Consider the following 12,896-nt stretch of genomic DNA (forward strand, 5'->3'; position numbering starts at 1 on the left):
ACCTGCTAGCCTTTGGGTGAAAACAAGGTTTCCTCATTTCCCTTCTAATTCTCCTACCAATTTCTTTACATCGATGCCACCTGACCGTTGACCCCTCTGAGGTAAATATTTACCTACAGTACCACCAATGGCCGATTCAAAAATATTTGCTTTATTCGGATTCGTATGTTTCTTATCCTCCAAAGCCACAGAAGCTTCAATAGACATTTTGGTGGGAAGCCAAAATCAATAGTTCTTTTTGTACAAAAAGGTCGATTGACAAATGATTGCAATAGTTATAAACTGTTTTTGTAAGTCCGACTCCCAAATAACAAGCTGTGGCAAGAAGTGATTGTATTAATTTATTTCAGGAAATAGTACAGCATGATAGCAAGAGGAGAGATAATGGGTATGATATTGGTTTCCAGGAGGGCGAAAAGAGCTTTTTAGCAAATTGGCACGCTGTTCTCAGCTTTGATTTTCTTTTCTATTCAAAGATCAATCAACATGGTGTAAAGGTCAATAAACATGGTGTAAAGTCTGATGCCAATGTGCCTGTTCTGTGCTACCAGTAGAGATTAATTTCATCCCAATTATGTTCAGACTGAGACTGTTCCCATGAAACAAAATGAGTAGTTAGGTTATCGATTTGCTAAGCCCGTTAACTACAGTTTGTGGGAGGTAGTTCACCGTGACGCAAGCTTGTATCCTTGTGTACCTAGCGCACTTTCACTGCTGTGGTCCATCAGACAACCACTGAGCTGCCACTCGCCAGCAGTTACCACTCAAGTGCCCAAGATTTTGGCACCCTGCATCAACTTTGAAATGAAATCTGTGAATGAGGAATTTCTGTTGCAGATATGAATGTTATTAATGTTGGATGGTAGGTCATGATTCTTTCCCCGGAGAACAGTGGACCTGTGCGGCAAGCATTTACTCTTGAACGCTGATCTGCTGACTTGCTTCAAGTGAGTGCTGGATATGTAATTGGCTGTGGTGGAGATTACCTTGTACATTGATAATGACCGGAATGGTCTCCTGAACTACTTTAGATTGCCTAATGGGGTCAAAGAGGAATTTTCCAGAAATCTTTTACCCCTCCCCTTCCCCATTATTGCACTTTTTAATTCCCCTTGTATTTCTTGAGCTTCTCTGGCGATTATAAAGCTTCCAGATGGAGTTGGGAATATACAGACATCTGTCTGGGACAGGCTGGCCGGACCTGTCCTGTCCCTTTTTTCCATATGTTTGTAAATATAAACTCTTACGTTTCAGTTTAGCCAGGTTAATCCAATTCTGGCATTCCATGTTAAAATAACAGCTAGAGAAATATCGTGCAAATCATGTTAAACATTGGCCAACACAACACCATCAATATCTAAATTTGTATTTTCTGGATGCAATATACTGAGAGGCTACATAGGTTGGTTTTGATTAATGAATCATTGGGGAAAGTGCATACAAGTGAATCTTGATTAAGTTCATATTTGAGTACTATCGATCAGGATGTGCTCTCCCAGGGGTTTGTCGGAGAATTTTCCTTGTAGGTAAACTATCTTTCCCCGGACAATAGTAGCAAAAACTTCTCCTTGTAGTCTGCATCCAAGATATGGGGTCAACTGGAAAGGAAGCAAGATTAGTGTCACTTTGTTTCAAATTTACCTTTTTTGGATCATTTTCTCCAGATGAGGGATTTGTGGGTTTGTAAATGAGACACTTCCCAATATTGGGCATGCACGGAAAGCACAATGCAGACCTGATGGGCTGAATGGCCTCCTGCACTGTTGAAATTCTGTTATTCACACTAGTACACGAGAGCTAGGAGTGTATAAAATTCACACGAGGGCTTGGCCAGGTAGAGGCTGAGAGGCTGTTACCCTGGCTGGAGGGTTTAGAAGCAGGGTGCCAGTCTCAGAACAGGGCATCAGCCATTTCGGATCGAAAGGAAGAGCAATGATTGTGCATCATTAGAATCCTCTAACACAGAGAAATATGAACGCTTAGTCATGGAGTATATTCAAGGCTTAAGTGGTCTTTAAGACAGAGATAGATAGGTTCTTGATTAATAAGGGAATCAGGGGTTATGGGGAGAAGGCAGGAGAATGGGGATGAGAAAATATCAGCCATGGTTGAATGGCAAAGCAGACTCAATGGGCCGAGTGGCCTAATTATGTTCCTATGTCGTTTGGTCTTATGATTTTTGAACGCAATGGGAACTGAGGAATATGGGGATAGGGTGAGAAAGGGACGTTGGCAGATGACCAATATGATCTTGTTTAAGAGCAAAGCAGGCTTGAGTGGCTGCGTGGCCTACTCCTATCGTATTATGCACAGCTACTCTGCCCCCATACGTTGCTTAACCTCAACCTCTTTTGCATACCTGAAATGTACCAGCGTGACATGCCTGAATGAGAGATTAAAATGAAGCAGTTCTGCACCCACTAGAAACTCAACTTTGACTTGTCACATGCAATCCTCGCAACCAGCAAAGGGGACTAAGGTCCCCACCAGTTAGGTCTGCATTTGAACAAAGAAATCTAGTTAAAGTGTGCAAGTGTTTATCTTTCTGTACCAAGTAGTCTCATGCTGAATGTTATTTTTGTGTTTCGGTTGGGGTGGGAGTTGGCTCTGTTTTATTTTTGTATGTAAGCTGTTTTCTATTAACCATCTATGAATGAGAGTGGCCTTGGTGTAGAAAAGTGTTCAGAATCTATCCATGACGAGAATGGACTTGGTGCAGAAAGTGATCAGAATCTACCCATGAATGAGAATGGCCTTGGTACAGAAAGTGATCAGAATCTATACATGGGAGAGAATGGCCTTGGTATAGAAAGTGATCAGAATCTATACAGGAGAGAATGGCCTTGGTATAGAAAGTGATCAGAATCTATCCACGAGTGAGAATGGCCTTGGTGCAGAAAGTGATCAGAATCTATCCATGGGAGAGAATGGCCTTGATGCAGAAAGTGATCAGAATCTATCCATGAGAGAGAATGGCCTTGGTATAGAAAGTGATCAGAATCTATCCACGAGTGAGAATGGCCTTGGTATAGAAAGTGATCAGAATCTATCCACGAGTGAGAATGGCCTTGCTGTAGAAAGTGATCAGAATCTATCCACGAGAGAGAATGGCCTTGATGCAGAAAGTGATCAGAATCTATCCATGAGAGAGAATGGCCTTGATGCAGAAAGTGATCAGAATCTATCCATGAGAGAGAATGGCCTTGATGCAGAAAGTGATCAGAATCTATCCATGAGAGAGAATGGCCTTGGTATAGAAAGTGATCAGAATCTATCCACGAGAGAGAATGGCCTTGATGCAGAAAGTGATCAGAATCTATCCACGAGTGAGAATGGCCTTGGTGCAGAAAGTGACCAGAATCTATCCATGGGAGAGAATGGCCTTGATGCAGAAAGTGATCAGAATCTATCCATGGGAGAGAATGGCCTTGATGCAGAAAGTGATCAGAATCTATCCATGAGAGAGAATGGCCTTGATGCAGAAAGTGATCAGAATCTATCCATGAGAGAGAATGGCCTTGATGCAGAAAGTGATCAGAATCTATCCATGGGAGAGAATGGCCTTGATGCAGAAAGTGATCAGAATCTATCCATGGGAGAGAATGGCCTTGATGCAGAAAGTGATCAGAATCTATCCATGGGAGAGAATGGCCTTGATGCAGAAAGTGATCAGAATCTATACAGGAGAGAATGGCCTTGGTATAGAAAGTGATCAGAATCTATACAGGAGAGAATGGCCTTGATGCAGAAAGTGATCAGAATCTATCCATGGGAGAGAATGGCCTTGATGCAGAAAGTGATCAGAATCTATCCATGGGAGAGAATGGCCTTGGTGCAGAAAGTGATCAGAATCTATCCACGAGTGAGAATGGCCTTGGTATAGAAAGTGATCAGAATCTATCCACGAGTGAGAATGGCCTTGCTGTAGAAAGTGATCAGAATCTATCCACGAGAGAGAATGGCCTTGCTGTAGAAAGTGATCAGAATCTATCCACGAGAGAGAATGGCCTTGATGCAGAAAGTGATCAGAATCTATCCATGAGAGAGAATGGCCTTGGTATAGAAAGTGATCAGAATCTATCCACGAGTGAGAATGGCCTTGGTGCAGAAAGTGACCAGAATCTATCCATGGGAGAGAATGGCCTTGGTGCAGAAAGTGATCAGAATCTATACAGGAGAGAATGGCCTTGGTATAGAAAGTGATCAGAATCTATACAGGAGAGAATGGCCTTAGTGCAGAAAGTGATCAGAATCTATCCATGAGAGAGAATGGCCTTGATGCAGAAAGTGATCAGAATCTATCCATGGGAGAGAATGGCCTTGATGCAGAAAGTGATCAGAATCTATCCATGGGAGAGAATGGCCTTGATGCAGAAAGTGATCAGAATCTATACAGGAGAGAGAATGGCCTTGGTGCAGAAAGTGATCAGAATCTATCCATGAGAGAGAATGGCCTTGATGCAGAAAGTGATCAGAATCTATCCATGAGAGAGAATGGCCTTGATGCAGAAAGTGATCAGAATCTATCCATGAGAGAGAATGGCCTTGATGCAGAAAGTGACCAGAATCTATCCATGAGTAGGGCAGCACGGTGGCACAATGGGTTAGCACTGGTGCCTCACGGCGCCGAGGTTCCAGGTTCGATCCCGGCTCTGGGTCACTGTCTGTGTGGAGTTTGCACATTCTCCCCGTGTTTGCGTGGGTTTTGATCCCACAATCCAAAGGTGTGCAGGGAACGTGCATTGGCCACGCTAAATTGCCCCTTAATTGGAAAAAAATGAATTGGGTAGTCTAAATGAAGAAAAAAAAAGGATCTGTCCATGAGTGAGAATGGTCTTGGTGCAGAAATTGATCAGAATCTATCCATGAGCAAGAGTGGCCTTGGTGAAGAAAGTGATCTGAATCTATCCATGAGTGAGAATGGCCTTGGTATAGAAAGTGATCAGAATCTATCCATGAGTGAGAGTGGCCTTTGTGCAGAAAGTATTCAGAATCTATCCATGAGTGAGAATGGCCTTGGTATAGAAGTGGTCCCATGGCTTTCAGTGGCGGCCATGGAGGGGTAGGTCGCACATTTGAGTGCTCCCGCCTGTAACGGACTTTTGGACCTTTTTCCCCCTGTTTTTTCCAGATTTTATGGGATGAAGCAGTGAAGAGTGAGACAGTAAGGAGAAATCCCCCTCCGGTGTATGGAGAATTGGACCAGAAGTGGCCGTGTGAGACGAAAGTCCTGTAAGGGAGATGCAAGCAGAGCTGGTAACACGCGACAGCATGGCGGAGGGCAAAGGCTGCGGGGAGACGGCACAGTGGTCGACGGAGCAGCTGGTGAAGTTTTTCGAGGATTGCTTCGCCAAACTGAAGAAGGATACGCTGGACCCGATTAAGGCTTCGATTGATCAAGTAGTTTAGAATCAGGAAACCCACGGGAGAGTGATCTAGGTCGAACAAAGGTTGTCTGAGCACGAGGAGTATATAACCGTGCTGGAAAACAAGGTGGGGATGATGAACGACCGCCAGAAAAGAATGCAGGAGAAGCTGGAGGACCTGGAGAATAGGTCCAAGAGGCAGAATCTCAGAATTGTTGGCCTCCCTGAAGGCAGTGAGGGATCGGATGCGAGGGCCGATGTGACGGACATGTTGAAGAAGTTGATGGGGGCTGGGGCGTTCCCTCGGCCTCGAATTGGACAGAGTGCACAGAGCCCTCGCGAGGAAGCCCAGAGTGAACGAACCGCAGAGGGCCATGGTGGTACGTTTTCACCGTTTCACGGACAAGGAATACGTTTTGCGGTGGGCCAAGAAAGAACGGAGCAGCAAGTGGGAGAACTGTGAATTGCGCATTTATCAGACATGGGAGCGGATTTGGTCAAGAGGCGAGCTGGGTTCAATCGGGCAAAAACAACCCTTTTTAAGAAGGGGGTGAAGTCCGGGATGCTGTACCCATCCCGCCTGTGGGTCACACATGAGGAACGGGACTTCTACTTTGAAATGCCAGACGAAGTATGGACCTTTATTAAAGAATGAAGCTGGAGGCAAATTAAAAGACACTTAAGCCTTGGAGAAGAACTGTGGCAGCAATTTGTGAGTGATGTATAAATTTAAGCTCTGTGTGAAATAATGGGCTGTGTGGATTGTTAAAGGTTGATGGGGGGGGATGGGCTTTGAATTTAGTTCTGGGTGACTATTTTTCTTAAGTGAATGTTTCTTTTTTTTTCTGTTTGTTTACTGGGGAATGTGATGCATTTAAAATGTTTATTCATGTGGGGGGAAATGTGATGCTTTTAAAATGTTTATTCATGTGGGGGGGGGGGGGGAGAGAGGAGAGTACAATAGGGAGACAGACTGCTTGGTGCCAGGGGTGGTAGCTATCGAGTCAGTATGGGTCAGCTGACTCTCGGAAGCGCAGTGTGGGGTGGACAGGTGTTAAGCTGGAGCTGGACTTGGGGGATTGGGTTTTTAAGTGTTGTTGCTAGGGGTTGGAGCTGCTTTGCTGACAGGAGAGAAACTGTTACTAGGGGACAAATGGGAGGTCGGGAACGGCGACAGCCCGAGTGGGTACTTGAGGAAGCGAAGGGCGCGGGCTCGAGGCTGGCCTAAAAAGGGTGATGGCTAGTCGGTGGGGGGGATGTTGGAAGCTCCCTGTCCAAGCTGATCGTATGGAACGTAAGAGGACTGAATGGGCCGGTCAAGAGGGCTCGCGCGTTCGTGCATTTGAGGGAACTGAAGGCGGACATGGCAATGCTACAAGAGACACACCTAAAGGTTACAGACCAGACGAGATTGAGGAAAGGGTGGGTTAGCCAAGTGTTCCACTCAGGACTGGACTCAAAGACCAGGCGGGGGTAGCGATCTTGATCAGCAAACAAGTGGTATTCGAGGCAGGGAGAATCGTGTCAGACAAGGGGGGAGTAGTTACATAATGGTGAGTGGGAAGCTGGAGGGGGTGCGAGTGGTACTTGTGAACATATATGGTCCGAATTGGGACAATATAGAATTTATGAGGCGGGTGTTAGGTAGACTTAGAGTCACATAAACTGATCATGGGAGGGGACTTCAACACAGTCATTGATCCGGAATTGGACCGGTCAAAATCCAGGACAGGGAGGAGGCCGGCTGCAGCAAAGGAATTGAAGGGTTTTACGGAACAGATGGGGGGAGTAGACCCATGGAGGTTTGCACGGCCGAGGACGGAGTTTTCCTTTTTTTTCACATGTCCACAAGGTATACTCTCGCATCGACTATTTTGTTCTGAGCAGGGTGCTAATACCGAAGGTGGTGGATACTGAGTACTCGGCAATCGCAGTGTCGGATCATGCCCCACACTGGGTGGATCTACGGGTTAGTGTGGAGAGAGTACAATGCCCGCTGTGGAGACTGGATGTGGGGTTGCTTGCGGACGAAGCGATCTGTGGGCGGGTTAACAAGTCCATCCAGAACTATCTGGAAACAAATGATACGAGGGAGATCTCTGCAGCAATGGTCTGAGAAGCTTTGAAGGCATTGGTCATAAGGGAATTAATCTCAATACGGGCCCACAGAGAAAAGGTGGAATGGGCCAAAAGGGATAGATTAGTGGAGGAGATACTCCAGGTGGACAGGAGATACTCGGAGGCCCCGGAAACGGGGCTACTGAGGGAGCGGCGGAGGTTACAGGTGGAGTTTGGGCTGTTGACCACAGGGAAAGCAGTGGAACAGTTGAGGAAGGCAAGGGGGGTGATCTATTAGTATTTTTCGGGGTATGAATTGAACATGGGGAAAAGCGAGATGTTTGCGATCCAGGCAAGAAGGCAGGAGAAGAGACTGGGAGAGCTGCCGCTTAGAATGGTAGGAAAGAGCTTTCGGTATCTGGGAATCCAGGTGGCCCAGAAGTGGGAGGTACTGCACAAGTTAAACTTATCCTGGTTGGTAGAACAAATGGAAGGTGACTTTAAGAGATGGGACATGCTCCTGCTATCATTGGCGGGGAGGGTACAGACCGTGAAAATGATGGTCCTCCCCAGATTTCTGTTTGTCTTTCAGTGCCTCCCCATCTTCATCCCCAAGGCCTTTTTTAGGCGGGTGAATTAGGGTTATTTCAGGCTTTGTGTGGGCGAATAAAACCCCGCGAGTGAAGAAAGTGTTGCTGGAGCGCAGTTGGGGGGAGGATGGGTTGGCGCTGCCGAACGTCTGCAATTACTACTGGGCGGCTATTTTAGCCATCATTAGGAAGTGGGTAGTGGGAGAGGGGTCGGCATGGGAGCGGATGGAGGCGGCGTCATGTAAAGACACCAGTTTGGGAGCATTGGTAACGGCCCCTCTGCCATTCTCGCCAGCCCGATACTCCACAAGTCAGGTGGTAGTGGCGGCTCTGAGGATCTGGGGGAAGTGGAGGACATGTAAGAGAGTGAAGGGAGCATCAATTTGGACCCCAATTTATAACAACCACAAGTTTATACCGGGTAGGCTAGATGGCGGGTTCTGGAGCTGGCAGAGGGCAGGAATTAGAAGGATGGGGGATCTATTTATAGATGGGAGCTTTCCCAGCTTGAAAGCTTTGGAGGATAAATTTAATTTGCCAGCAGGGAATGGTTCACCCCCTCCTTAAAGAGTGCGCGACTTCCTGAGAAAGCAGGTTCCGGCCTTTCCGCTGCTGCCGCCAAGGGGGCTACAGGATAGAGTAGTTTCCAGTACCTGGGTGGGAGAGGAGACGGTATCGGATATTTACCAGAAGCTTTCGAGGCGGAGGAAACTCCGGTGGAGGAGCTCAAGGGCAAGTGGGAGGACGAGCTAGGCGGAGAGATGGAGGCATGTCTATGGGCGGATGCCCTAAGCAGGATTAATACCTCCTCATCGTGTGCCAGGCTTAGCCTGATACAATTTAAGGTAGTCCACCGGGCACACATGACAGCGGCTAGGATGAGTAAGTTTTTCGGGGTAGAGGATAGGCGCGGGAAGTCCAGCAAATCATGTCCATATGTTTTGGGCATGCCCGAAGCCGAGAAGGTTTTGGCAGGGTTTTGCTCAGGCAATGCCCACGGTGCTAAAAACACGGTGCCAAGTCCGGAGGTTGCGATCTTTGGAGTGGCGGGAGATCCGGGAGTTCAGGGGGCGAAAGAGGCCGACGCCGTGGCCTTTGCCTCCCTGGTCGCCCGGAGACGGATCTTGTTAATGTGGAGGGACTCGAAGCCCCCGAGTGTAGAGACCTGGGTTAGTGACATGGCTGGGTTTCTCAGTCTTGAGAAAATAAAGTTCGCCTTAAGAGGGTCAATGTTAGGGTTCACCCGGAGGTGGCAGCCGTTCGTCGACTTTCTCGGAGAAAATAAAAAATGCCAGTAGATGCAGTATTCCGGGGTTGGGGGGGGGGGGGGGGGGGGGGGGTGCGGACTGTTGTATGGTCGAGGTGTGTGAAGATTGGGCTGGGGTGGGGGGGGGTGGGAAGTTTATTTGACCATGTTGATGTCATTGTTTTTGTTACTGTTATAAAAATGTTCAAATACCTTAATAAAATATATTTTTTAAAAAAGCAAGTGGTCCCATTCTTACAGCAATGATGTGTTGAAATCACCTAATGGCGTACAGGGATGTGCAGCCTGAGTGTTGATTTCATTCTGATGCCAGTGGAAGGAAGAGGCCGAGCCTCTGCTCAGCAACACCTCACAATAGGTGATGTTGCAAGTGCAATGAGCCCGTTGTTATTTGGAATCAACAGCCTGTTTTGACGATTTCAAGATATCCTTTGATTTTTTTGAATCTTTTCTATAGTCATGGCCCTCCGTCTCGCATTCAGCAGCATTTTAGTGCCAGTCCTGTGACTGCCTTTTATTCAACTGCACAGCCAGCGCCAGTCCTGTGACTCTTTACATTCAGATTGCGACTAGTGCCACTCCTGTGACTGCCTCCCCTTCAACACCACGGCCAGTGTTAGTTCTGGGACAATCGGCTTCCTCTTTACAGCCTCATCTGCCAGGTATTATCCTGTCACTTCTTGGATACGGCCTATCACACTGCACCAATTCTACAAGTTCACAGAATACCTGTTGATGGAATTACTCAAGGAATGGGAGCAGTTCTCCATGTGGGGAGGTGAAAGAGGGAGTGCCTAGGCACTAACTCAGAGAATTATCTGACCTGAAAGCGCTTATGATCTCCAACTAAAGGAATTCAAAGAAGAGATGCTTAAAGATTGTGATCAGGACACTTACTTTGTTTTTGTGGTGAATTAAGGTCTCTCTCACCTGCAAATAACAAAATTCAGTTACTGAGATTATAGTCAGACACAGAAACATGCTCATGATGAAGTCGATAACCTGTTAGGAACCTACCTCAAACTTGCTGTCGGGATCCCATATCACAAGATCAGCATCCTTGCCGGGACCGAGAGACCCTTTCCTGTTCTCAATCCCACACAACTTGGCTGTATTTTTACACATCAGGTTGACTGTGTCCTGCAGAGTGAATCCTCGCTGCCGTGCGGAGGTCCAGAACAGAGGAAGACCTTTTAAAAGAATGACATTGTAGAGACAGAGAAGACGATAACAGGCAATGGTCATCCCAAAGGCCTCACGGTAGCATGGTGGTTAGCATCAATGCTTCACAGCTCCAGGGTCCCAGGTTCGATTCCCGGCTGGGTCACTGTCTGTGTGGAGTCTGCACGTCCTCCCTGTGTGTGCGTGGGTTTCCTCCGGGTGCTCCGGTTTCCTCCCACAGTCCAAAGATGTGCGGGTTAGGTGGATTGGCCATGCTAAATTGCCCGTAGTATAAGGTTAATGGGGGGGATTGTTGGGATACGGGTTATGTGGGTTTAAGTAGGGTGATCATTGCTCGGCACAACATCGAGGGCCGAAGGGCCTGTTCTGTGCTGTACTGTTCTATGTTCTATCCCAATACTTAAGACAGTAGACAATGTCGAAGTCCTAACTGCCACAGTTTCTGCTCTGCACTCTGAGGATGACCAACAACTTCCCAAAGGCTGACCGTAGTAAATCACTCCTGAACAAATTTGAAGAAATTTGCCTATGACACTAATTAGCACCACTTAAGTAAGTTCTATATTAGTTTAGGTGGTCATAGAGATATGATAGTATCTGTGCTAATAGTACATGGTGTGTGACTACATTCCTGTGACAATGTGGATACAGAATTGTTTATGTTGACAGTAAATGGTCTACATGCTGACAGTGCAGTCCATTTTTCAATAGTCCATGGTCTGTGTGTTAACAGTACATGGTGCATATGTCAGGGAGAACTTAATTGATAGAGAAGATTTCACATGCACAGGATCTGCCATAGTTCTTCACAACCCATTCATTAATAATTATAATCTTTGTTAGTGTCACAAGTAGGTTTACATTAACGCTACAATGAAGTTACTGTGAAAATCTCCTAGTCACCACATTCCGGGGCCTGTTCGGGTACACAGAGGGAGAATTCAGAACAAGCACGTTTTTCGGCACTTGGAGCAAACCGTAGTACATGGAGGAACCCCACGCAGACACAGGGAGAACGTGCAGACTCCACACAGACAGTGACCCACATGGGAATCGAACCCGGGACCCTGTGTGGGGCGGCACAGTAACACACTGTGCTACTGTGCCGCCCCATAACAACAAAACTCCACGTCAGGAGTTTACTTACAAAGTATAGTCAGTTTTCTTTTTCCAACGACGGATACAAAGGACAAGATTCCACATACAACAGTAGGATAAAGGATCAGTTCATTTGTTATGGTGGTGATGGTCCAGGGATAAATGTCAGGCAGAACATTTAGGCAAACTTCCCAACCTTCCATTGAATAGTGCCATAAGACCATAAGACATAGGAGCGGAAGTAAGGCCATTCGGCCCATCGAGTCCGCTCCACCATTCAATCATGGTTGATTTCAACTCCATTTACCCGCTCTCTCCCCATAGCCCTTAATTAAAATGGGATCTTTTGCAACAGCTTGGATAGGCAATACCCGACTATTCTGCGTTCAAGCGTGTGGCTGGATTATGTGCTCAAGTCCCCAAAGTAGAATTTCAACTCTCAACCTTCTACCACAGAGGCAAGAGTGTTACCAACGGAGCCAACTGTTCAATCGACCTATTGACCAGGAGGTCATCCATATGCCAACAATGCATGTGATACCCACGTTAACGGTTTGAATTTGGCTGACACAAATGGACTCACCAAACTGCAGAGAAGAAATCCCTCCCCAAGCTTTAAGGAAGTCTCCAGATTGTAGCAGTTTGAGGTCCGTAGTGCATGGAGAATGATCAGAGACCACCATGTCTATCATTCCATCTCTCAGTGCAGACCACAGCTGTTCCTGCATGGGAACAGACAGTAACTTATCAATGCCACAATCAGTTTGTAAGCTGACGTAGACGCAAACACTATAGGGCATTAACGACATCTTTATTTGGTGTCTTATTGCATCCATGCATGGACTAGTAATCCAGAGACCCAGGGTAATGCTCTGGGGAGCCGGGTTTGAATACCGCCATGGCAGATGGTAAAATTTGAATAAATACCTGGAATTAAAAGTCTAAAGGTGATCATGAACTCATTGTTAATTGTCGTAAAAATCTATCTGGTTCACTAATATCCTTTAGGGAAGGAAATCTGCCATCGACATGTGACTCCAGACGCACAGCAATATGGTTGACTCTTAAATGCCCTCGGGGATAAATGCTGGCCCAGCCAGCAATGCCCACATCCCCATGAACGAATAATATATACATATATTTTAAAACCAGAAGCCTATCCATATTTGTAACTTTAACACTGCCCAATAATTTAAGCATCCACACTGATTGAGCGATTTCTAGACTGAATATTTGCAGCATTGTATACAGTCTGCTGAATTCCATTATATACTTACTCTTCTATGGAGATATCCTCTGACTTTCTAAATCTGTCAAAATCTGACCAGGTCCCAT

At 46.4% G+C, this 12,896-nt stretch overlaps 1 protein-coding gene across 1 annotated transcript in view; it reads right to left on the bottom strand.

Annotated features, from left to right (window-relative positions):
- Positions 1 to 327: 327 nt before the first annotated feature.
- zgc:103559 overlaps positions 328 to 12,896 on the bottom strand; it is a 78,128-nt gene continuing 65,559 nt past the window's right edge. The window contains exons 8-11 of the mRNA XM_038816685.1: positions 12,145 to 12,283; positions 10,299 to 10,471; positions 10,179 to 10,211; positions 328 to 1,598 (exon numbers count right to left, since the gene is read on the bottom strand). Of these exons, the coding sequence (XP_038672613.1) occupies positions 1,461 to 1,598; positions 10,179 to 10,211; positions 10,299 to 10,471; positions 12,145 to 12,283 (483 nt within the window). The 3' untranslated portion in view covers positions 328 to 1,460. The remainder of the gene's footprint in view (positions 1,599 to 10,178; positions 10,212 to 10,298; positions 10,472 to 12,144; positions 12,284 to 12,896) is intronic.

The sequence above is a fragment of the Scyliorhinus canicula genome, chromosome 13 (genome assembly GCF_902713615.1).
Source record: "Scyliorhinus canicula chromosome 13, sScyCan1.1, whole genome shotgun sequence".
NCBI lineage: Eukaryota > Metazoa > Chordata > Chondrichthyes > Carcharhiniformes > Scyliorhinidae > Scyliorhinus > Scyliorhinus canicula.